Genomic DNA, 26,200 nt, shown 5'->3' on the forward strand with positions numbered 1-26,200 from the left:
ACAATCCTGAGAATGAAGAGCTGGTCCTTGAAGCTGCGCAGCAGCTGCAGCTGGACAGCAGACTTAGCAGAGAGACAGGTCACAGCCATCCACACTATGGTGAGATGTGCTGCATTCCTGTTTAAGTTATAGTAATTATTTCTAAATATACACCTATACATGTGCATCTATGTATGCCAGTTTATGCAAAGTGTGCCCTCTTCTGGGGTGATACATGTCTTCTTTTTTGGCAATTCACGAGTGGCCACCCTAGCCAAGGATCTGATTCATTTAGGTGCTCCAAGCTCCTGCCCCACAGGATCTAAGAAATGCTTCCCAAATACATTGCAGACATTCTGTATATGCATATAATTTAACTAACGTTTCCTGGGTGCAGAGACCTATTGTCTATCCCACCTCATAGGGTTGTTGTGAGGATAAAACACAGGGCGGGGGGCAACATTGACACCATGTATGCAGCCCTGAGCTCGTTGGAGAAAGGGTGAGTTATAAATGTTAATATCTATATCATAGATAAATGAAATATTAAAAGCAGGCCTTCCCCTGGAGAGCCAGTGTGGTGTAGTGGTTAGAGTGTTGGAATGGGACTCGGGAGATCCAGCTTCTAGGCCCCACTCAGCCATGAAACTCACTAGGTGACGTTGGGCCAATCACTGACTTTCAGCCTTCCTCACAGGGTTGTTGTGAGGGTCCAAAATGGACATGAGGAGGATTTTAAAAAGGAGAGGAAGATTATAAAATGGAGAGGAGGATTATGTAAGCCGCCTTAGGTTAGCCACCTTGCTCGAAAAAAGGTGGGATATAAATATAACAAATAATAAATATTCCCCAACCTGGGGTCCTCCAGATGTTGCGGACTTCACATACCATCAGCCCCAGTCAGCATGATCAATGGGAAGGAATGATGAGAGTTGTACTCTAAAACATCTGGAGGGCACCAGGTTGGGGAAGGCTGCACAAATATCGGGGAGATTTTGAGAGCCAGCGTGATACAGTGGTTGGAGAACTGGGAACTTGGGAGCTCCTGGTTCTAGCCTCTCCTGGGCCATGACGCTCAGTGGGTGGCTTTGGGCCAGTCACTGACTCTCAGCCTAACCTGTTGTGAGGATAAAACAGAGAGTAGGAGGGCCATGTAAGCTGCCTTGGGTTCCTTGGAGGAAAAAAGGCAGGATATAAATGTATTAATAACAATGTGCTTTGGGGAAATTGTGTTATATTTATGTGTCAGGCCATACTTCCAATTTTTTTTTAAGCAGAGGTTTCAACTTGACCTACATACCTGATGACTTAATTCAAAAGGCATTCAGGGACCTTATTGGGGGGAAGTCATGATATCAATTTCTGAAATACGTACATGCACACTCATGCACTGGAGTCGTTCGGAGCTGCCTGAGGGCTTAGACGCCCTTCTTGCTTCATAAGAATCACACTTATTACACCCAGGCACAAAAGGCTGCCTGTTGCAATGATGGGAAACATTGTGCCTGAAAACACTGCCCTAACCATCCGAAGCTTTTGTTCTATATTGAACTTCACAGCAACAGCCCTTCTTTTGCCGGCTATGGTGGGATACTTTTGCCCTCTCTAAACCTAAACCGGAACCAAGAGAATGAGGCCGATGTCTTGTTCTTTGTCTTTATCCTTAACCTGCTACTAAGATAGGGATAGGCAACCTTTTTGGGCTCTGGGCACATTTGGCAATTTGAGAAACTGTCCTGGGCCCCACCCCAAAATGGCTGCCAGGGGAGGTGTGGCAAAGGACAGGTTGCCTTCCCCGGTGACTGAGTGCAAGGCAGAGATGGAGGCTGAGCCCCCAAACACTAAACAATTCATTTGAACCCATAGTTTTCAGCACTGACAGAAACATATTTCACAGCAATCCCAGCTGCTGGCGAGAAAATATATTGTTGTTGTTTTTAAGTGGGAGAGGTAGGACACCTTGGTGGGTGCCAGTACAGGTGCCCAGGGGCGTTGCCTACCTTTGCACTAAGACTTTAAGTTCTCACTGAGGTGATCGACCCATATCTGGGCTGGACCACTTCAGACTTGTAGGAGATGGAGCCACAGGACTGCACGCTCTTCCAAACAAAACATTCACTGCACACAGAAAACAAGATGTCAGGGAGAAAGGTTCAAGTTTGTCCTTCTCCCTGGTATGCTAGTATTCTATCTGCAGGGATTCTGCCCTATCTTCCCAACGTGGAAGCATTCACACCATGAGCAGTACAGCTTAGATATGGGTTGACCACTTCAGAAGTCTGAGCTACCCAAGGAAAGCCAGTCACTTCCTGCTGGTGCTACACACAACTACGTTTGTCACAGTCGCCTCCTCATCCACCTAAAGGGAAGCAAAGGTGTGTATACGGAAAGCGTGTGTTTGAGTACACACACAGATCATACTGCTGAGCTACCCGATCGTGTCTGCAAATAGGCAGGTAAATTGAAGAATTCATCCTTGTAAGCCACATTTTGAGCAAAATGCCTCTCGTTATAACAGTCAATGTATGTGTGGAGAGGGGATGGGTATCGTATATTGCAGGAATCCCAGGCGGCAATATTTTTACATTTACTTATTTCTTTCTTACATTCCTATACTGCCCAATAGCCGAAGCTCTCTAACTGTTTATTTATTTCATTTATATCCTGCCTTTCTTCCAAGGTGGCTTCCATGGTTCTCCTCCTCTCCATTTTATGCTCACACCAACCCTTTGGGGTAGGTTAGGCTGAGAGTCGGTGCCTGGCCCAAAGGCACCCAGTGAGCTTCATGGCTGAGTGGGGACTAGAACCCGGGTCTCCCAAGTCCCAGCCCAATACACCACCCACTGCACCAGTACTTTGCCCTATAGAACTCAAAGGAAGCAGCTGAGAATTGAGTTAGTTCCCCTCTGCGCAGGCGCATCCCTTCATTTGCATAGGCTTACCCTGGATTCCATTTCTGTCACACCAGAACTTTGTGAACTGCTGCATTGACACACAGTCAGCCTTGTAGATATATACAGACAAAACTTACTGGCCCACAGAACAAAAAAAAAAAAAAAAGCTAGCTTGCTGGGGCTGGCAGGGGAGAAACAGAGCTTTATCCCTTCTCCAGCAACCTGCTGATTTCTATGCTAGTCATGGAGAAGGGGGCTTCCATCCAGTATCAGCCCACTTGCTTTTCGATACCAAGGACAGAGGAAGAATTGAGCCCTCCACCAGCTCGTTCACTCACCTGCATACAATGCCTTGTCTCCTATGGGTACCAGGTGACTGCTTAAATGCAAGGTTGACTGTGCATAAAGATATAGGAGTTTTATTCAAGCGAGAGAAATGCCATGCTATTAATGCTAAGGATGCTAATGTTTGAACCTACTTCCATCTGCAAGATGTCTTTTAAGCCCTGCTTCTAAAACCCATCTCCTCCCACCTGAAAGCCAGATTGTAGGAGATATCCTAGGGAGATATAGCTAGATGATGGAAACTGGAAACACCGCGCCAGGTGTTAGTTTTCCTCCAGCATGTCTGTGCACCTTTGATTTCTCCTCTCCCTCTTTGTGGGAATCTGTTGCCTCGCCTGTACATATTAGGGTAGGAAGATGCAGGAGGAGTAATCCAAAGGAGTTCTAGCCAACCGTGTCATGCCACAGATTTAGGCCTCCGCTGTAGGCGTGAGTTGGATCTGTGCAAATATTGGTTTGAAACGCACCAGCACAGCAAAAGCCAACTCCTGCAATCCCAGGGCCGGTGTCCAGAGTAGGCATGGTTGGGGGCTTGCCAAGTGCCCACATCCCAGCAGGGGCCCACTGACAAGGGCCTCCTGGACTTTCTCCCCCTTTTCACCACTGCAACCTGCTTGTTCACCTGCCTCTCACTCTGGCCCAGAAAACAGTGGTGACGAGGAGGAGGAGCGGGAGATGCTGCTGCCTGCTCGTGTAACACTTTTCTTCGGGGACTCTAAAGGGACTCACAGCAAAGGCCTTGTACTGGGACAATTAACATATATCATTTTAAGTTCTTAATTAAAAACAATAATAATGCACATGCAATAATTTTACATGCATAACAATTCACTTATCACCCAAACAATAAAACAGAGAACAACCCTCCCAAAGTCCTGTCTTTCACCTTAAGTCCACAACAAAAATATAAATAAAACTTCCCTCTGAAGCCTGATTTTTCTGCTGGCTGAAGAAAGAAAGCAGTATCTACTCAGTTCACTCCAGCTGCACAGCAATCTTCTCAAAATGGATCAAGATCCAGCAACATAGGAACAACTTCGTAAACAGCCCTTTATACAATACAACAGAGCATTAACAAACAAGGAACGCATAGTGTTTGTAAAAAAAAAATGACTCTTTTAAAAAAAAAGCCTGAAAAGGAAACTTCGCTACTAACCTCTCTCAAGGGTTTAGGGTTTTACAGAGAGGAGAAAGCAAGTTTCCTCCACACTGCATTTTGGTAACTTCCTAAAATGGTGGCCGCTCCCTACTCTTTTACTGAGCATGTGCAGGAATATTCCCACTCAGAATTCCTAAATAAAAATCTATCACTGGGTTACACTTGCTCCCTGGCTCTCTGCCCATCAAGGAAGCAAGTAGAAGCCATGATGAGAGCAGCAGGTGAGAAGGGCGTCTCCCTGAGGGAGGGGGCCAAGGGGTCCTCAAAAACCTGGAGCCAGCACTGCGTCAGAGAGTGGGCCTGGGGCCAGGAGTGACCATGTCCATCATAAAAGTGGCACCATTTAGCAGAAAAGTGTTCATAGCTACAGAGTACATGCATTCAAGTACAGCATGACATCCATAGAAACATGGATGAACATGTGGGGGTGAGCGAGGGACCGACTGGGGATGGTGGGGCTAAGTCAGGCTGCCATACCTTTCCCCTCCGCCCTCCCACGGGGCCCAGTCCTCACGACGTGGGATATCCTCCTGCTCTGCTGCTGCTCCTCGTTGGAGGCAGGGAGTGAGTGCCCCCCCCCGCGCCCTCTAGAGCAGCTGCTTCCTTTGCCCTCGGAGGGCTGAGCCTAGGGGCTGGTGGCACCTTGCTGGCCATGTCACCCAGGATGCAACTGGGACCCTTCTTGCAGGGCTGTGCTTGTCTCCTTGGTTATTTTTATCAGACCGTCTGTGTTTAGTTTTTAAAAAAAACCCATTTGGGGCACATTTTATTATAAATTATAATATTTCTGCTTCTGAAGATGTGGGGATTGCCTCTTCGGTAAATGGAAAATAGGGGCAAGATATTTCCCAGTTTACCAAAAACCTTGGGGTTTGGGGACGCCGATTGCGTGGTTCCTCCTAAGGTGCCAGTTGTTGGCAGCTAGTCTAGGGCCGCCCTTGGTTGAAATGCTTCTTCTAATGTTTATTATTTGTTGCATTTATATCCCTCCTTTTTTCCTCCAAGGAACCCAAGGCGGCATACATAATAATCCTCCTCTCTATGTTATCCTCACAACCACAGCCCTGTTAGGTAGGCTGGGCTGAGAGTCTGGCTGGCCCATAGTCACCCAGTGAGCGTCCATGGCCGAGTGGGAACTAGAACCCGGATCTCCGGACTCCCGGTCGAACACTCCAGCCACTACACCACATTGACTCTCTGGTTTAGTTACTGGAGCTTAGAGCTTTAAGCGACAATATGCCGCATTTTGTTTTTTGTACTTTTGGCCCCTGCTCTTTTTGCCTTTGGTCCTGACCAGGACCACCAGGAATGCGGCCCCCGAGAGCTTGTCTGAAACGGAATTTGGCCCTCCGGCTGAAATAAGTTTGATACCCCTGCTCTATAAGTTCAGCAACACACTAGAAGATGGGAGAAGAGTGTGCAGTGCAGGATCAACTGTGAATAACAACAACAACAACAACAACATCCCTTAGTGAATATGAAGGGGGTGGGGAACCAAGTAGCAAATTTGAAAGCAGCAGCCAAGGATGCCACTGCAGAGATAACTTTGAGTTCCTGCCTTTCTTGGAACTGGCCCTTTCCCGTCAGATGACGGGAGAGATCCTTGTAAGGAAAACAGATTGAAATACTTGGATCTTCTGGCTGATAGTGGCAAAGCACAGGGGACTTAGTAAGAAAACAACCCGAAAAGCCTAGCTTGCCACAAATCCCATCCTTTGATAAGTGCCTTAGAAAGTTTGCTTTGAGATAAGCAGTTTGCATGTGACTGAACACAGACTAGTTGGATCAGCTTTGCCCGAGTTCAGACTGACATGATTTAGCGCAGAAACTCTCCCTTCCACAGAAAAGTCTGCACATTCGTGGCAGAATTCGATTCAAGCCCAACAGGAAGATCTTCAGAAATCCCAAGGTCTCTGCCTGTTATAAATGTGCAACATTTCATTAAGGATAGATTTTTTGATGCAGGAAATAGGTGCATTTCATGCATTAAGGCAAAACCAAGTGAAAGGAACGGAACAGTTGTGCCACACACACCCGGCCCTGATACAAATACAAAAGGAAAACAGGAGTGGTTGCATCAGATCAAATCATGGAAAGAGATGCTGCAGAATCAAGTTGTTGATGCTGCGGTCTGCATAGGTATGGGGTGCTTGCAAATGAGGCTTTTAACATGCCATTGCTCTGGCTCATTCACAGAATTTGACAAGCGGGGTGTCCAGACAATGTCAATGAGGGCTCGGAGCCCTCCCATATTTTCCCACACTTCTTTCATCTCCTTAGCCCTTAAGATGGAGTATCTGCACAGAGCCTTTTGACTGGTAGGAGCCGTGCATTTAGATGCCCCCCTAGAGTTTGGCAGTAGCAGGCCAACTATGGAACAACTTAGTATGGGACACCATTCGTGGTAGCAAAATCATATGAAGCTGCTTTATACTGATGATTGGTCCATCTAGCCCTGTGTTCGGTGCCAGCTCCAGGTTTGGGAGGGCAAGACACCCTCAATAGGCCCCTTCCACCAGTGAGTCAACCTTCTTCCCACCATTGTCACCAGCTGCTTTTGCTCCTCCTCCTCTTCCTCATCATGGCTTCCGCTTGCTTGCTTGGCAGGCAGGGAGCCAGGGAGCAAGTCGGCAGTGGCATCTCCTGCTCCTCCTTCTCACCACCTCCATCGTCTGGGCCAGAGTGAGCAAGCAGGTTACAATAGGGAAGACGAGGAACAACTCCAGGGAGGTCTAGTCAGTGGGCCTCTGCTGGAGTATGGGCCCTTGGCAGGTGCCCAACCATGCCTGCCTTTGACATTGGCCCTGCTTGCATTTTTACTTTGACTGGCAGCAGTTCTCTGTAGTCTTCTCCAAAGGAAGGACCTGATCCTTGTTAAATGGTCCTTCCACATGCAAAACATGTACTCTGCCAGTGAGCCATGCCTCCCTGCTAAAATTAAATAGGTGTCAGAGACGTCAAGAGGCCCTGTCCACTGGGGGAGGTTCTGCTTCATAAGCCCAGGCGCTCTTGTATGGCTCTTATTCATTTCAGTTGGGCAATTGCAAGAAAACATCCTGGTGAATTGTACCCTAATGGTCCACCTATCAGGGATTCTGTAGCTGTGGATCTCCTGCATTGGCAGGGGCCATAGGGTGGCCGTGTATCCTCTTATAGAGGACACTCCGCTGTTTGAAGGGCTTCCAGAGGACCATCTTGTATGTATGTATTTATTACATTTATATCCCGCCTTTTTTCCTCCTTAAGGAACCCAAGGCAGCGTACATAATCCTCCGCCTCCTCCATTTTATCTTCAGAACAACAACCCTGTGAGGTGGGTTGGGCTGAGAGTCTGTGACCCATCCACAGCACCTGGACAGCAGACTCAGCAAGCTGCACAGGTCACCTGCTCACAGTCGCCACACTATGGGGAGATGTACTGTATTTCTATTTAAATTACAATCATCATTTCTAAATTTGCATCTGTACATATACGTATATCCGCATATGCATATGGTATGCAAATCAGTACCTTTTTTTTAGCAAAGCGTTTCCTTTTTTGGCAATTCATACGTGGCCATCCCAGCAGGAGGCTGGACTAAATGCCCCTTGTGACCCCTTCCAACTCTGTGATTCCATGCAGTGGAGGCCGGTGGCTCCAATTTAGAGTCAGAACTCTAAAGGAGCTATCCAAAGTGCAGAGCCTATTTTGGGGATAGGGTTCAGCACCTTGGATAGCTCATTTAGAGTTCTGGCGGACTCTGACTCAAACCCAGAATGGCTTCAAAGCCTCACCGAAATCGGAGGCACCAGCCTCCACTGATTCCATGCAAACCATAGGAAAGAAAGGCATGAAGACAGTTTCCACCTCAGGTGCAGAAGTGTTTTCATATGGCCATAGGTTCTGGACCAAAATCACAATTACATACAAACACACCTTGAGTGAAATCAGGGAGCAAATACACTGGGACTCTTTGATATATTAACTTTATTAGGAGTATGGTCTTCAAAGTGATTGTCAAGAGAACTGTACAGCATGTAAATTCTATACATTTGCGACCTTGCTACAATTCTCCCCCCCTACACATTCGCACACACACACGCACAATCTCCCCAAAATACAATTGAACCCCGCTCTGGTACCGCCTCAGCCTTGTGCCTTTTCACACCCACCCTTGTTTTTCAAGCTTCTGCCTTGTAAACCTTTTCTGCTCTGCCACTAGATCCAAACCTCCCCGGCTCCTTGAAGGCACAAACAGGAGACCTGGAATTAAGGTACTCTACAGAAACAACCATCTCTAGATTAGTTTAATGCTGGACCTGCTGGAAAACAGAGCAGTTCCTGGAACACTCCACGGTTACAAAATTAAATAGGATTTTTTTTTTTTACTCCTCTCCCTCCCCCTGCCCCAAAGCACCCACATTTACATATTAAATAGAATACCAAACAAAAAAGCTACATGTAAACTTTGCTGGATGCTGAATATTTAAAATTATATATTTCAAGTAAAGAAGATCCTGAAGTGGTACCTGCACAAAATAATAATGGACAGCACAGTATATTGGTTAGAGCAGGGGTGTGCAACACACCTCCATTGGGCCACATGCACACGCACACACACACCCAACCAATTTTGTGGCCTCCACTGCCTGCCAAATTTGCCACCAAGTGATGGCACGAGGGCGGGGAAAAAAATGGAGTTTCCCCTTTAAAACAAGGTGTGCACTCACGTGGTGGGCCGTAGCCCCTGGTGGGTTCCGGGGTGGGGGGACTGGCCCCTGGCGGTTGCCCATCCCTGGATTACAATGTTGGATTAGGACTTGGGAGGTACAAATTCAAGTCTTCACTCAGCCATGGAACACCACAGGTGATCTTGGGCCAATTACTCTCTCAGCCTATGTCCTATTCCACTGAGCACTGGTTTGGGAGAACCAAATCCAGCCTTCTCCCAACCTGGCACCCTCCAGATGTATTGGACTACAGTTCCCAGCATCCCCTGTAGTCCAACACATCTGGAGGCCACCAGGTTGGGAGAAGTCTGGTCTAATCCCATCTTTTACTACAGGGCTGAATAGGGCATATCCACACGAGTGTCTGCGCGTGTGCCCACAGGGGCCACTTCCGGAAGAGTCCAGGCAGGCAAAGACAACCACCCCCCCTCCTGTGTCTCTCCATCCCAGGGGCTGTGGTGACTGAAACACAATGTACACACACTCAGAGGCACTCCTTTCGTTATTTTTGCTTCAAAAGGCAGATGTTGGGCTCAGAACAGGTTTTCCAGGGCTGAGCCTAGGTGAGTTAAAAACAGAAAAAGAATATAAAAGGGGTAAAAACTGGCTATCAGCCAGGACCCATCATTCCCTGCTGTGCACACCCCACCCCCCCCGAGTGGAGCAATTTAATATGTCGTTTCCAGATTACATCCTGATTGACACATCCTCGTTTTATATCAAGTCAGAATTGCCTGCAGGGCTGTCCATTTTGGCACATCATTACAGAATCCAGTGCTCTTGGCTACCAGAGATTCCCTTGTATTTTTTTTAACAGTACCTCTAAAATAACCCTGCTGTCTCCTGTCCCCAAATTCCTAATACTGCAGAACCAGAGAATCCAGCCACACATGGTTCATTGTTCTTATTGCTCTTCAGTATTCTCAGCGCCCAGTCAGCATTCCATTTTTCTCCTATAGCCTTTGAATTGGGTTGCAGACTTAAAAGTATAGCCTCACTTTTACACTTGAGTGTCTTGCCCAGCCAAGGGCTATCCTTTCCTTGTGTAGGAGAATGGCAAGATCCGTTGATAAGATGCAAAACCAGGGCCTTGGCACCCATCTCCCCACAACATGAGAGATGCAGGTTTTTCTTCATCACAGCTACCAGGACTCCAGGGGCCCAGCTGTACATCCATAAATGTAGGCACAACGGATTGTGTGTGTGGGGATTCTCACTAGAATTTCAGACGTCTTTTTCGGATCAATTTTTAATAGCACCGCATCAGAAAGTGAAGTAACGGGGGGCGGGGGGGAAGTGTGTCCAAAAGTAATTGTAAAAGACATAGCCTTCCCTAGGACGGAGAAACCTTCCAGAGGAAAATAGAAGAAGAAGAGCGTGGGTAGCCAGAAACACACCAGTCTGTACATTATCTCACTCAGAAGCAGAAGACTGTGGGGGCAGACTGACACATCTCTTTCCGGCATGCTCAATTACCCTCCACAGTGGTTCAAGTCACCCTCTCTTAGCAGTCGTAGATCTCATTGTCAGAGATGCGCGCCGGCTGCTTCGCCTCTGTATCCCAGATGTTGTCGTAACTGAAGTCACTCTGGAAACTTTGGAGCTCAGCATAATCATGGTAGGCAGAACCAAGCCGTTCCCGTCCGCTTTCTGGCAGGTCATATGTTCCAGTGCTTTCATCTGTGGCAGGGGAGCAAAAGGGGCAAGGGGATTAGTATATTTATTTTTATTACCATTTATTTAAGAGATTTTTAGTCTACCTTTTAAGGGCCACTGCCCTCCCAAGGGAGGTTACAATACCACAAAATTAAACATGGACAGGGTTATCAGTCACTGGGAAAACTGCTTCTCTTTTGGCTTGACAGAGTTCTACAGCATGCCTGACTTGCTTTGCATTTGTGGGCCTAGCCGCGGGTTTCCCCCAAATTCCAGGAACTATTTGTGGGTTTTGTGTGTATGTTGAGTTGTAATTTGTGCAAGTATAGATTTGGGCAAATTATGGTCAAAGTTTGCACAAACTGCAGCCAAAATTTGTGCAGGTTCGTTCAATTTGCACAAATTTCAGCTGTAATTTGTGCAAATTAAAAACACGGAAAATCCACGAACTGGCTCAACTCGCTGCAGACCGAGTTGTGCTCCACAATGGAAAATGGAATGAAGTCCGGGGAGGGGTCAAACCAAGGAAAACCTGTTGAACTCCATCCTGCAAACAGAGTCCTCCGACATTCCTAAAGACAGACACAGAGATACACACCAGTAGCAGTGGCATCTAATGATTTTCCAGCCCCAAATGCAGACTGGAACAAATGAGTCTTCATGGCTGTTTTTCTTGTAAAAACTCAGTGATGATTAAACTATATGGATCTCGCTGAGGAAGTTCCAAAGGTGTGGGACCACCACTGAAAAAGCCCTATACCTCATACTCATAAAAATACATGAAGCTGCCTCTTAAGGATTGCCTGAAGTCATATGAACCTACCGGAACCCCTGAAATCAATCTTGGAGACCCTGCTCACTTGCCTGTCATTAGCAAAGACACCAGGAATGGGGCCTTTTTGGTGGTGGTGCCAAAGTTGTGGAATTCTTTTCCTAGGGACATCTACCAAGCCCCCTCTCTTCCCCAATGTGGAAGTTTTTAGATTACAGTTGTTAGGTTTATTTGTTTGTTGACTGATTGTATATTTAAGCCACCCAATAATGGATATTCTCTGGGCAAATTACAAATACTTAAAAGAATAAAATACAATACAAATAGTTAAAACAATAAATACATCCAAAATCAACAACAGCACAGGAATAGATAAAAATAAAGATATATAAGAACAGCCATGAAATCTAAAAACGATGTCTCTTAAATGAGAGACTCACCTGAAGTTGGCAAGGAAGGCATCAGAAATTCATCTCTTGATAAGGTGCTCTGATGGGGGAGGGGTGGAGAGAGAAGAGAAAGACAAAGATGAATGTTTCAAAAGCCACAAAACAGTGTGGTTTTATGACTTTCCCACCATGGCTTGTTCACAGCTTGGTTAACAATCTGCCCCAACTTGCCCCCTTCCATGTTAGGTTTGCAGCCATACTGGATACTTTGAAAAACATCATGTTATAAGAACATCCCCAGGGGATCTAGCCCAAGTGTGCATCTAGTCCAGCATTCTGCATCCCACAGTAGCTAGTGGGTATCCCAACATCTTGTGGTAGTGAATTCCATAAATGAATCATTTATATAAATTAATTATGACTTGAGCAGCAGTCATACATTTTCTTCACCCTTCCCACTAGAGAATAGTTGTACTGTAGGGACTTCTTTTTCCATAGCCCAGGAGTGAGCAACCTGCAGCCCTAGGACTGCATTTAGCCCTCACCCTAATTTCAAAAGCCCTCTGTTCAGACCTCGGGCCAGAGTAGCCTGTTCTTGTCCCAGCAGCCAACAGGGAGAAAGAGAGACAGAGAGACAGGGAGAGAAGGGGGATGTCAGAGAGAAGGGAGTGGTAGGAGGAAAGCGAGGCAACGGGTGGTCCCAGCCACTTTGGCCATGTCCACTGCTGGCTTCCACCAGCATGCCATCACCGAAAGATTACCCCCATGGGAAAGCAGCCCTTGAGTGAAAAGGTCCCCCGTCCCATAAGGATGTACAAGAATTTTGTTTCTGCTCACAAACATGAGAACATGTCCTGTTCGCAACCCTCAACCTGAGCATGAGAATGCAACCGCCAAAAATGTTTGCGAATTCTCAAACATGCGTTCATGTTCGATTTGTGCAAATTTCCCCATTTGATTGTGGGCAAATTTCAAAAATGCACACATTTTAAAATCACCCACGCTTTGGTCTATGGGGGAAATCTGTGCTAATTTGGGGGAGGGGGAACTTCCGTGTTCGATAGCTGTTCATTTCGCAAAATTTTCCTGTTCGCGCAAAACAAACGGTGAGCGTATACGTGAGTGCAAATCAAGGAGAGGTGAGCAGCGAAATGATGTTTGGAGAAACTTGGAATGCTCACTGCCATGAGATGTAGTGATGACTGCCAACATAGGAAGCTGCTTTATACTGGGCTGGTTTGCATGACTGCTTCTTAACCACCCTGCACATACCGGTCACATACCGGCCCGATTCACATAATTACCCTTTCTGGGCACAGCTTCTTGTGCCGTCCAAACCCAGCGAGGGTGGCTTGCTTGAGTGGTTAACAAATCACCCAGAACCCATGGCCTGTTGTGGGGTTGTGCGGTGGTTTGTTAACCACCCCAACAAGCCACGCTCACTGGGTTCGGACAACATGAGAAGCTGCTGGGGGGCTTGAATAGGCGACCTGATGCCCATGGGCACCACCATGACGAATGTGTGAACCAGATCGCACGACTCTTGGTCCACCTAGCCCAGTATTGTCGACACTGACTGGCAGCAACTCTCCAGGGTTTCAGGCAGGATTCTTTCCTAGCCCTACCTGGAGGTGCCAGGGATTGAACCTGGGACCATCTGCAGGCAAAGCATGTGATCTACCATTGATCTGCGGCCCCTCTCCACTTGGGTGGCTTTGAAGCCATGTGGATGGCTTTACAAGGAGATTAGCCAAATTCATGGAGGAGAAGGGAATAGGTGGCTAGTCGTGATAGCAATATGTCCTTCCCACAGCAACAGGCCAGAGAGACAGGAAGAGGGGAAAAGAGAAGGGGTGGCCCTGTCCACTTTGGAGTCTCACCTCACTCACTTTTGGCTCCAGCCCCACCCACCACCAGCATGTGGCCCCAAAAGATTACCCCCAAAGGAATGCAGCCCTTGACAGACAAAAAGCTGGTTTAGTAATTGCTAAAAAAACTGATCCCTGCCAGATCCAGGTTTTTGAGGGCCCTCAGACAAGACACTCTCAATGGGCCCCCTCCTTCAGTGAGTTGACCTTCTCACTCCCCTTGTCACCAGCTGCGATTGATCCTCCTCTTTTTCTTCATTGCTACCACTTGCTTGCTGGACAGGCACAGAGCCAAGGAGCAAGGAGGCCGTGACATCTCCTGCTCCTCCTTGCATACAAGGAGATTGCAATGGGGAAGAGGAGGGCTTTTTTCAGTGTGCCCTGCTGGGGTGTGGGTCCTCGGGAGGTACCCAACTATGCCTACTCTTGACGCTGGCCCTGAAACTGATCAGTTCTGTTCAGTTACAAAGGTACAGCAAACTATCCCAGCTGACATATTCTTCTGAACCCAGGAGTTGGGAAAACTGAAGCACATTGAAGAGCCCTTGGTCTGTACTCACCGAGGTCAAATAATTGGTGTCTGAAGGAGGCATCATGGAGAAATTAAAAGCAGGGCCGGGGATGCCACGTCTCTGAGCAGTCGTTGGCTCTCGCCAGTGGTTGCCAGGTAGGGGTAGGGACTTCTTCTGCACCGGAGGGTGATGGGAGACGGGGACAGACACTGGCATGGCCGGGTAGCCATTGTGCTGTTCCAAGTTGGTCTGCCCGTGACGTCTCATGAACTTTCAAGAAAGCAGAATATTGCTGGATTTAACCAAGAGAAAAACACAAGCCTTCTCTGGGCCCACTTCTTACAAAGCTTTATTTAAGGCCAGAAGTGGGCAATGTCTGGGGGTCTGGGGGCAAACCGTCCCCGGAACCCACCAGGAGCCACCCCCCACCCCCACTGCAGCAAGAATTGCCATTGCTGCTGAAAACGCTGCTCTGGTGGCAGCAGCAGCAGCACACACAAACCCCCACAGTTTGCCTTGGAAACGAGGCATGAGGGGAGTGCGGGCCTTGTTTTCAAGCAGAATCACACCCCTGGGAGGCTTCTCTGGATGCGATCCTGCTTGAAAACAAGGAGTTTGTTCAAGGAAGACAAGGACAAATGCAGCAGTCCCAGCAGGGGCAACGGGGGGGGGGCACAAAAATGGGCAGGGGGCCGCATGTCAACCACCCCTGATTTAAGGGATGTTAAAGAACTGTCGTATGCTGCCAGGCCATCAGCCCAGACAGGCCAGTGTTCTCTACACTCAGGGCAGCCCCAATACATTTTGCTGCCTGAGGCGAAAAACAAGATGGCGCCTCTCCCATTCCGTGTACAAAAGCCGACTGACTAGCAGATGAATCTGTCTTCAACACCGATGATGGGGCAACATCCTCCACTGCACCTGAAGGGAGCAGACTAACTTAGAGGCTGCGGGGCAGGCCTCATGGCACGCAGGTCTCTCCTCTAACACCTTGCTGCTGCCTCCCAGCATGTGCCACCTGAGGCAACTGCTTCACTCTGCCTAATGGTAGGGCCGGCCCTTTTTACACTGGCAGGCAATGGCTCTGCAGAGATTTCAGGCAAGCGGTCTTTCCCAGCCCTGCTCATCTGAGGCTTTTTTTTAACTGAACATGCCAAAGATTGAACTGGCGACCGCCGACCACAGATGTCCTCTGCTGCTGAGTTAGGTGGCCTCGCCTTACAGAACACACAAAGCTACTGTAGTGTGGTCTGGCTAACCCACAACTGTCTACTCTTGCAACTTGATATTCCAGCCTCAGACAGCCTGGTGGCCCCTACAACTCCCAGCATTCCCCAGCCAGCATGGGTACCCTCAATGGAGAGCAATGGGAATAAGGCAAGCCCAAAGCAGTTAAATCAAACAGAGGCTTTAATTATTTCATTACTTTATTTTACACTAGCAGCTTTCTCATGGCACACAGTTCTATAAGCTTAATGCACGTAAATACCTCTTCCAGGAAGTTAGAGTCTGCTGCCCCATGCAAAGAGGGGGAATTGGGTGTATAGGGGTCAGCATACATGGGGGAGCAAGACAGAGGTGTGTTCTCCACATTTTGGGGTGCTGTGCAGTTCTGACTTCTTGGCAAGTTCCATGGTTTCAGCTGCGGAGGGAAACAGAGTGTCATGAATGCAAAGCTTTGCTGCCGGCAAAAAAAGGGGCTCCAGGGAACAGTTAGGACACGTGCAGCTTCCTGCACTCAGGGAAGTACCGTTCAAGCACTGGAAAATAGGAAGTGGTCTTATACAGAGTCAGGCTAGGTATGTAGGAGAATTTCGTTTTTGCTCCCAAAACACACGAGCTGAGCCCATTTGCAACTTCGAACACGAGCATGAGCACGTGTCCGTCAAAAAGGTTCATGAATTCATAACTGGAGATGGCAGGGACAGATACTGGGACCATCTGCATGCAAAATAGGTGTTCCACCACTGAGCTATGATCTCTCCCCCAATTCTAATTTCAGTCCCATCTTCTGGCCTCTTACGTTGTTCATGTCCAGATGCAACGGGGGAACAGTAGGGTGTTGTTGCACTGGGGCTGTGTATGGCTCATTGTACACTGGAGATAAGACTCCTCCACCGGTGTGCTCTGGGATGAGTTGAAAGTGGCTCCTTTCAGAGTCCTGGCTGTTGGGATGTGGCTGCTGGGTTGGGGGGCCAGATTTCCCTTTGGACTTCCGAGAGCTTCCTTTCCTTTTCAGTTCAGGTTTCGATATCCCTGTACTTGTGGAGACTGGGTTTCCTGTACACTGCAATAACAGGAGAAATTGTTTATTTGTTTATTACTCATTTATTTAGAGCATTTTTACCCAGCTCTCCAGCTGAAAAAGTCTCCCAGAGCAGCTTACAAAGATTACTATTAAGACAGGCACAACACAGAAGGAAAACAGATTGGGAGGGAGGAGGAAAAAAGCAATGCTCAGGCACCAGTTCTTAGTTTTAAAATTCTCACAGGTGTTCTTTCTGGCAGGGAAGGGCAAAAACAAGTTCCTCCCAGTAGCTCCCACTCTGGATGATATATGGGGCCAGGCTGGTCTACCCCTTGTTGTGTTGTTCTCCCTGGAAGGCAGGGAGGCAGCCTCCCAGTGGCCCTTGGTTCTCTGGCCAGGGGATGAAGCCAGGATCTGCAGTCCGATCTGCGGTCTGAGATCGTTATGTGAGCACTGATATACAGTTAAACGTGTACGTCCAATATGTATGCAACCCCCACCCTCCAAGAGGAACAATAGACAGAGTTTTGTGTGTACGTTGTGTATACCATGATTCTACAGGGGTGTGGGCGAGAGGAGGGGAAAGCACAGAAGGAGAAATAACTCAGCTTCCCCAAAATCTCAACTTTCATATTAGGAAAATGAATCACATTTCTAGTACATAGGACTGGAAAGGTAAGCTTGAAAGGGCAATCAGTGCCTGCTGAAATCTCAAAAGTCAGGGAGGTGGCTGAATAATATTTCCAGGGGGGGAAAGGCATTGATTAGAGAAGAAAGGAGCTAGTGGGGCTCCAAATCCCTCCCCAGCAAAACCAGAACAAACACTGCAAACTAAAAGAAACCGTGCAAACTCACTTAACTTACACAGTTCTCAGAATTTCTCATATTTTCCCAATGCAGAATTTGGATTACTGCGGTACAGATTTTTTCCCCCCGGTAGCATAATACACATAAACCCTGGTATCAGGATTCAAGCCTACTCCGCATGTTGACACCAGGACCTCAGGAATCCTGAGCTGAGCTACAGCTTGCAGCCCAATACCAAACTGTGGCCAAGAAGTAGGACCACCAGCCGCCAACACCCCAATTGAGAGGAGGTCATATGATGAATTTATTATTCATCACTGAAAACATTTATATCCTTTCTTCCTGCCATGAAAGAACCATAAGGTGACGAGTGACAAGAGAAAAGAAGCAATTAAAAAGAAAATCAGACAACAATCAAAAGAGTTGACAATAAAACTGCAAACACTAAAGCCAGAAGAAAAGGGGTGGGGTGGGGCAGAGCATAAAACCAAATCTCTCTGCTTAATGGCTCTCCGAAATAGCATATTTTTTAACTTGCTACCCAAATCTTTAAAATGAGAGATCTGAACAGACCTACTTAGGGAGCGATTTCTGCAGCCCAGGTGCTACCACTGAGGAGGCCCTGTCTCATGTACAATTGCCACGTATTAGATGGTCAGAATATACAAAGCAGAGCCAGATAGGTTCATACGGGAGAAGGCAGTCTTTAAGATATTCTGACTTCAGACTGCTTAGAGCTTGGTCAAGACCATTATTTTGAATTAGTCTCAGAAACCAATCGGGGGCCTGTGAAATGGATACAAAACCTGAGTCCTTTGCTACGTATGGCCTGCTCCAGTCAGTAATCTGGCAGCAGCTTTCTGGACTAGTTGTAGCTCCCAAACATTCTTCAAGGGCAGCCCAACATAGAGCATATTACAGTAGTCTAGTCTAAAGTTAGCGAAGTGTATGACAAGTATTGACCACGCACACACAACTTCCAAGTCATCTGAGCAAGAATTAGACTTGACTTGATGCCTTTCCTTGTTTGTATTATCACGGATATGCAATTTTGGCTTGAAGAAGCACCGGCCTATAAAGGAGAGGGCATGGAAATCCAAGGTAAAGAGGTTTTCCCAAGCATCCACTTCCCAAAATTCCTACTTACACAGACCGGCTGAGGCAGAGGGTCATCCGTCAGCCGGTTTTCCGGCATCATGCCAAACGACTGCTTCTCGGAACGGGAGCCTGTGCTGTTCTGGGAGTGGTGTGTGGAGGCCGGCCCCTTCCCTCCCGACGCCCAGGAGTTTGTTCGTCCATCAGAGGTGAGAGAGCCTCTCCCGCTTCCTGAAAACTAAACCAATGAACAAACAAAAAGGGTGAGGAGAGAAAGTATTCTGGGTTATTAAATATTGCCAAGTTAGAGCTGATTCTCCTTGGGCCAGTGTGGCTCAGAGGACAGACTCTGCACGCTACAGATAATGAAGATCCAGGTTCAAATCCTAGCCAGATATGACGGTCACTGAGTGGTCTTTAGTAACCCACCTCCTAGTGTTTCTGTCTGGGCAAATGATTATTGTACTTTTCAGTACTTTTACAAACTGTAAAAGTACTGAAAAGTACAAAAATGACACCTTTATCTATGTAAGAAATGTTTACACCACTTTTCTCCTCCAAAAAGAGTTGCTCAAAGGGGCTTACAAAGTATAAAAACAATACTAATCATTAACAGACATTAACAAGCTAAAAGCGGTGACAAACACACACATGCACCCCCCCCCCCAACAGTCAAATAAAAATAAGCAACAGCAGAGTCAAATACTTGTTTAAAGAGAAACGTCTTCAACTGCCAGCGGAACACAGATCAAGAGGGAGAGGACCTAACCCAGTGGAGGCTGGTGCCCCAATGTCAGTGGGGCAGGGACTCCACTCTGCGTTTTAGTCAGAACCAGTCAGAACTCTACATCATGTGCTAGTGAATTCCACAGTTTAACTATGCACCATGTGAAGAAGCGCCTCCTTCGTAAGATGAATACGCAGAAGCTGACTGTCTTGGTGAATTTTTCTTGCCTTGATGTGTCTGCCAAATAGCAACTCACACCAAACTAAATGGAGGACATATTCCCTGTATGCAATTCCACTGAAAATGTCAATGTGTGGGAATCCATCAGAACAAACCAAGGTCATTCAGTATATCCATTCCTTTAATCTGAGAAGCAAAGGGCTGCTAGGCTTTATTTTATTTTATTTTAATTTATTTCATTCCTATACCGCCCAATAGCTGAAGCTCTCTGGGCAGTTCACAAAAATTAAAACCACAGACTGCAGCATAAAACAGTATAAAATATGAAAGCTTAAAACCAGAATATAATAGTACAACCAGAATAAAGCCTAGCAGCAATGCAGAGATTTAAAGTACAGATTTAAAACACCAGAGCTAAAAGATTAGGAAGCTAAAATGCTAAAATACTGGGAGAATAAAAAGGACTTCACTTGGCGCTGAAAGGCGTACAACGTAGGCACCAGGCGAACCTCTCAATGGAGCTCATTCCACAGCCAGGGTGCCACAGCAGAAAAGGCCCTCTTTCTGGTAGCCACCCACCTCTCTTCCTTTGGCAGGGCCTCCCGGAGAAGGACAATGTACATATGACCCAGTCCAGAGAGGTCAGGCCTGTGCAATGTGATGGAAAGTGAAAAAAGAATCTTACCTGGGCCAGGTGCGGTGGTTTTGGCCCCGAGAAGCTCTCCGATCCAGAAAGAGAGGAATCGGCGTTGCGGAACTGAGCTGTTTTAAGGCAATACAACCACTCTTGGTAATCTTCATAGCTGGGACAAATAACCCGAATGGAGTTGATTAATCGGCCTGCATAAAATAGAAATCGTGTCTGCTTGATGATGGCTCAGTTAGGATGTCACATCAAACCCTGGTTTGCAAGCCCACTTCAAACCATGGTTAGGAAGCTGCCTCACTTGCTCATCTAGCCCAAAGTTATCTACTCCAGCTGGCAGTGGCTCTTTAGAGTCTTAGCCAAAGGTCTTTCCCATTACCTACCCAGTCCTACTGGGGATTGAACTGGGATCTTCTGCATACAAAGCAGAGGCTCCACCACTAAGCTACAGACCTTCTGACGGTTTCTAATCCCGGGTTTACGCTTTCCTTGTCATCTTTGGAACCCTGTATCCTAGCCCTGCCTTGCAAAGCAGTGCATGTTTTGAGGCTTAACCTCTTCCATGTCTTGGTCTAGCCACCTAAGAGACTACCTCTCCTGCTAGAACAGAGGATGAAACATCAATGCGTGCAATCACTGGCATACCTTCTATTAGAAAAGAGGTTTTCTGGTTTTCTTCAAACTGCACTTGGATCGCATTCAGGGGCAATTCTCCCTGTTTGTAGAAAACGTCAGAATGAGAAAACTTGAAAAATCAAACACGTACCCCGTTTTTCCATGTCCAAGTTTAAACACTTATAAATATTTGAAATAAATAAACACTGTCTAGCCAGCGTTGGGAACAGTCGCTCGCCTATGGTGAGTTAAGAATTGCATTGAGGCAATTACGCAAGCAAGCTTTGCAAATGTTGATCCTTTTTTATTTAAGCCACAAATGATACAAAACTGGAACAAGGGGCTTCCTGATTTGTAGCTCACAGTACATATATGTCTACTCAGGAGTAAGTCCCAGTGAGTTCTTTGGACTTTCTCTTAGGTAAGTGGGTACAGGATTGCAGACCTAGGGTGCTTCCAGATTAGGCTTTTATTGAGCAATCGCCCGGCCACATTCACAAAATTTTACAGGTGTTCCAGACACATTGATTGATTGATTGATTGATTGACTGATTGACTTATGCCCTGCCTTTCTACCAAAAAATGGCACTCAAGGCAGCTTATACTAGTCTTCAACTAGCAATCCTCCATTGTTTTCCCAACATTTCTTCCATCTTTTTTCTTTCCACAAAAGGAAGGGGCCCATTGAGGGTCTCGCTGAAAAACCCTCAAAAACCCAGAGCCGGCACTGGAGGAAGGTATGAGCAGGCTTGGGGGAACCCCAGTGTTTGCAGAAGTACAAAGAAGAAACCCTAAGAGAAGCCCAAGACCAGCCCAATGAGATCCAAGCATCCTAAGTGCCCACAGATTACTGGCTGACTGTTGGAGGGCGGATGAAAACATAAAGCGGCAGAGTGGAATTGGAATACCCTGGGAAGGGCATGGCTGGCTGGAACTTTGAACAGGAGCACTACGCGCTGCAACGCTTTCTTGCAAGTCCCACGTGTTTTACTTTAAAACAGTCACAACTGACGGCACAACCAGATGCAAGGACTCGGAGGCCCAACAAACACTAGGCCCTAGGTACTATGCTTCCATCACGCCCACTAGAAGACCATCCCTGGCTCGCATGATCCAGCACAAAGGGCTGAAGTTGATGCTGTAAAGTCAGATAATTCCATGACCTAAAGGACTTTGTCCGCTGAGATGTCTGTGTAATCATCATCCGAGCCTCAGAGGGTTCCCTAATACTGTTTACTCTCTCAAACAATTTGTTCAGGAGATGGCTGTGGATTCAGTTTGATTTTCCAAGTGATTTTCGGGAAGGTGAGAATCTTCTTGTAAGGAACAAAGGTCTCTTCTGCACAAAGACAGAGCCAAACAAAAGTCTGTGTGCCCACAAGAGGGTGAAAGCAGGATGGAAAGGGCCAATGCAGAAAGAGATACAGAGGAACCACTTCTTAAGAGATGATCAAACGGAAGAGGGACACCCAACAATATGCTTGGAGGTGGCTCCGTTATTAAAACAGTCATGCCAGAACTGAGCACTGGGGCATGTACATGATGACACACACATAAGCTTTCCTGCCACCAAACCTGACACAGAGATACCGCCCTGAGTCTTACAGCCAGAACATACACCAGTTGCTGGGGAACACAGCTGTGAGGGTGCTACTGGACTCATGCCCTACTTGTGGGTTTCTTACAGGCAGCTGGTTGGCCGCTGTGGGAACAGATTGCTGGACTAGATGAACCCTTGGTCTGATCCAACGTGGCTCTTCTCCTGTTCTTACGTTATTTTTCTGACCTGAAGTCTGTTCTAGAATGGGGAGAAAGTTAGAGGTTCCCTCTCCTTCACCACCTAGCATGGAGCTGTCTGTGTCAGACCGGTCAAGGAGGAGGAGTTGGGAGAAGCACAGTTTTCTAGTGGCTGATGGGCCAAGCTGAGGTTCTCATTCATGCCAGATGTTGTCTAGAGGGATGCTGGTTGCTGACCCCCGGAATCCATTATCATTGCAGATTATCTCTAGAGTTTATCTCCCGTCCGCATCCACACAATTGACAACAACAGACGTTGGTTGTGCAGTCTATCTATCTGGCTTCCCATGCTAGAGCATCAGAAAGTATCAGGAAGAGAGGAAGGGAACCTGCTCAACAACAGGGCACTTCCTGCACTCCTACAACTGCGCCCAGCTGTCTGGTGCCACCTCTCTTAACCTCGTAACAAATTCAGCTTGCTGGCCCTCACCTCGCTATTTCTCTCCTCTGGGACAGCCAACCATTCCTCACCAAGGCACGCATATTGCTTCAGTTAAAACCTCCAGAGCATCATTAAAGGATCGTTTCCACATGGCCTGCTCCGACAGGAACACCCACACGCCCACTGCAGTTACTAATGGCCCCGCAAGAAGAGGCTGTGGTCGGCGCAGAGTTGCTGAGTGAGAGGCATTCTTCTCCACCACGGTATGCAGGGGAAATGGGCTCCCTCCGATCTCGGTGCCAGCCCCAGGGCAGGCATGAGGCAAGACTGGCAAACCACAGAGGATGCTGGGCATGACCGCTCGAGAAGCCCCAGGCAAAATGCCAGCTCAGGAGGGTCCTGCAGAGAAGAGGGAGCCTTTGGGATTCTCACTATGCCTTCTCCTCAGATGCAACTCTAGGTCAAGCGCATTGCTGTGGCAACCATAATTCACACCAAGGAATGGAAAGGGCAGGTTCGGTCATGCAAAATGTATGCACGAGAGTGTGTTGGGATTCCTTCTAGATGAGTGGGGTGGCAATCCTCCACTTTATATTGGGCAAAACAACTGGCATTTAGAGGTGTACTGCCTTAGGACATGGAAGTTCTATTTAGCTCTCATGTCTAGTAGCCATCGACTGACTTCTCCTCTGAGAGGTTTTAAAAAGCCTTCCAAGCTAGAAGCCTTCCCCACATCTTCAGTTAGCAAATTCCATTCGATGTAGTCATGAGAACTAGTATCTTTGTGAGTGTATTCACAGAGCTGCAGGAAAAGCAAAGGAGCTACAGCTAGTCAAGTCGCATACACAAGCACGAATTATTGTCCAACACAAACACCGTCTTCTGTCTCATAAGAACATAAGACGAGCCCTGCTGGATCACACCAAGGGTCCAGCATTCTGTTCACCCAGTGGCCAACCAGCTGCCCGCAGGAAACCCACAAGGAGGACACGAGTGCAACAGCATCCTCCCACCCATGTTCCCCAGCAACTGGCATACACAGGCATACTGCCTGTGATCCTGGAGGTAGCATATAGCCATCAGGACTAGTAGCCACTGATAGCCTTCTCCTCCGTGAATTTGTCTAACCCCCTTTTAAAGCCATCCAAATTGGTGGCCAGCACTACATCTCTCCCCTCACCCATTCAAAGAAAACCAGTTTATTTCCTCTCCAGCCACCTGGCAGTATTATCTGCCTAATTTTCAATTGGTCTGACAACCTTAGCCTCAATATTAGGCAATACTGAATACAAAATGTAGTAGCTAGAGCAGCCTCCCTCAACATGGTGCCACCCAGATGTATTGAACTATAACTCCCACCACCCACATCAATGCTGCCTGGGGATTATGGGAGTTGTAGTCCAACACATCTGGAGGGCGCCAGGCTCAGCTAGAGTGTCAGAATCCAGGATTGGAGAGGGATTGAACTCCTGGAGAATCCCAGGGTCAAATCCACACTCAGCCATGAAGTTCATTGGATGAACTTGGGCTAGGTACTCTCTCCCAGCCTAGCCTACCTCACAGGGTTATTGTGAGGGTAAAACAGGGGGTGACTATGCATGCTGCCTTGAGCTCTTTAGGAGAAGGCACGGTAAAAATTAAAATTGATGGTGATGATTGTGATGACGTTACATGGTGCATTGTGTTGACTACTTGATCTCCAGTGGCTCTGGTCAGACTGCATTTATTGTAGCACACTCAATAGCTTGCACCAAACCCAAAGTGACCTAATTTAGCTAGTATTGTTTCTTCTTTTCAATCTGCAGTACACAACTCGGTCCGGATATCAGCGTCGTCGGGCAGGAATGGGGAACTTCATACTTAGAAGGCGATTCCAAGCCTAGACGTGCCTATGGGAAAATCAAGTTCCTGCAGTTGGTATCACAGGGCTATGAATCACCTGCCCGCTCACAAAGATGCATCATGGCATAAAGCACCACTACAAAAGCCTGCCATACAGAGGGCCATGACTGCTGGCCTTCCAGCACATTTGCTCATGCTTTAGGGTTGCACATTACATTAGGGGTGGACAGACTTCAGGTTTGTGGGCTCTAACTCGTTTTTTTTGTGGGCTTTAACTTGTTTTTTACTAGAACCCTGAGATCAGGGCTGGTACAAGACATTTTGCTGCCTGAGGCAAAGAACAAGATGGCGCCCCTTCCATGTCATGTACAAAAGCCTTTCTTGAAGACTGTAAATCTTTCTTCAACGCCAATGATGGGACAGCATCCTCCACCATGCCTGATGGCAGCAAACTAGGCATAGGGAAGGCCATGTGGCACCCAATTCTCTCCTCCAACACCTTGCTGCCACCTCTCAGCATCCGCCACCCGAGGCAGCTGCTTCACTTTGCCTAATGGTAGGGCCGGCCCAGCCTGAGATCCACCAACTAGAGCCTGATGCAAAACACGTGCACTTAAAATTAAAGAATTCTGAGCTCAAGAATTTGTTTTGAGCACCAGAACTGAATGGAGCTCATAGTCCTTTCACACAATGATCCACTCTTGGTTACCCCAAGCTCTCTTCATTTCAGCAGTATAATTTAGAGCAGGCAAGGAGGGGTGTTATTTTATTGCTGGTATCATTAAATAATCGACAGTCAGAAATCCTTATTAACCTACAGCAAATCACCTGGAAATCTACGAGAAGATATAGATCAACTTTCTGCCCACCCCTGCATTACATGCCCTGGTATTACTCAGTCTCCTCCAGGTCCAAATCTGTATAGGTAAATGGCAGAGCAGAGGTGGGTCATGTACATTTCCACCTTAAAGCTCTTGGTTATCACATCTGCGGAAGAGTTTGTATAGCTATGGCCTGATAGGGGTGAAATGAGAAAGCAAAGGCAAGGGACATATCTGGACTTTACTTCTCCATTCTACATAGGGACATCAGAGAAATCCGCACTGGATTCAAATGAGTTCGGATTTCTATGAATCTGATCTGTGAATTCTGCAGCGGACCGGCTTTTTCCAAGTTGCACAGATTCAGCTGACTTGTGGACCTTTTTTTTTTTTTTAACTTTTGGGGAGGATTTATGCAAATTCTCACTTGTACTATGCGCATTATCACAGGTCGGAATTAAGATTGCCGGGAGAATTATCGACAACCTCAGATACGCAGACGATACCACCCTAATGGCAGAAAGCGAAGAGGATCTCAAGAGCCTCTTGTTGAGGGTGAAAGAGGAGAGTGCAAAAGCTGGTTTGAAACTCAACATTAAAAAAACGAAGATCATGGCATCTGGCCCCATCACTTCCTGGCATATAGAAGGGGAAGAAATGGCAGCAGTGACAGATTTTACTTTCTTGGGCTCCAAGATCACCGCAGACGGTGACTGTAGCCATGAAATTAAAAGACGCTTGCTCCTTGGGAGGAAA

General features: G+C 47.3%; 1 protein-coding gene across 1 annotated transcript in view; it reads right to left on the reverse strand.

The window, feature by feature from the left end:
- Nucleotides 1-8,332: 8,332 nt before the first annotated feature.
- PLEKHN1 (pleckstrin homology domain containing N1) overlaps nt 8,333-26,200 on the reverse strand; it is a 68,981-nt gene continuing 51,113 nt past the window's right edge. Inside the window, exons 9-16 of the mRNA XM_084821687.1 lie at nt 20,633-20,702; nt 20,027-20,181; nt 18,487-18,672; nt 16,308-16,571; nt 15,774-15,926; nt 14,333-14,554; nt 11,956-12,004; nt 8,333-10,767 (exon numbers count right to left, since the gene is read on the reverse strand). Of these exons, the coding sequence (XP_084677813.1) occupies nt 10,592-10,767; nt 11,956-12,004; nt 14,333-14,554; nt 15,774-15,926; nt 16,308-16,571; nt 18,487-18,672; nt 20,027-20,181; nt 20,633-20,702 (1,275 nt within the window). The 3' untranslated portion in view covers nt 8,333-10,591. The remainder of the gene's footprint in view (nt 10,768-11,955; nt 12,005-14,332; nt 14,555-15,773; nt 15,927-16,307; nt 16,572-18,486; nt 18,673-20,026; nt 20,182-20,632; nt 20,703-26,200) is intronic.

This window comes from Heloderma suspectum, chromosome 15 (assembly GCF_057233095.1).
Source record: "Heloderma suspectum isolate Gila_16-S chromosome 15, 16-S_ref, whole genome shotgun sequence".
Lineage (NCBI taxonomy): Eukaryota > Metazoa > Chordata > Lepidosauria > Squamata > Helodermatidae > Heloderma > Heloderma suspectum.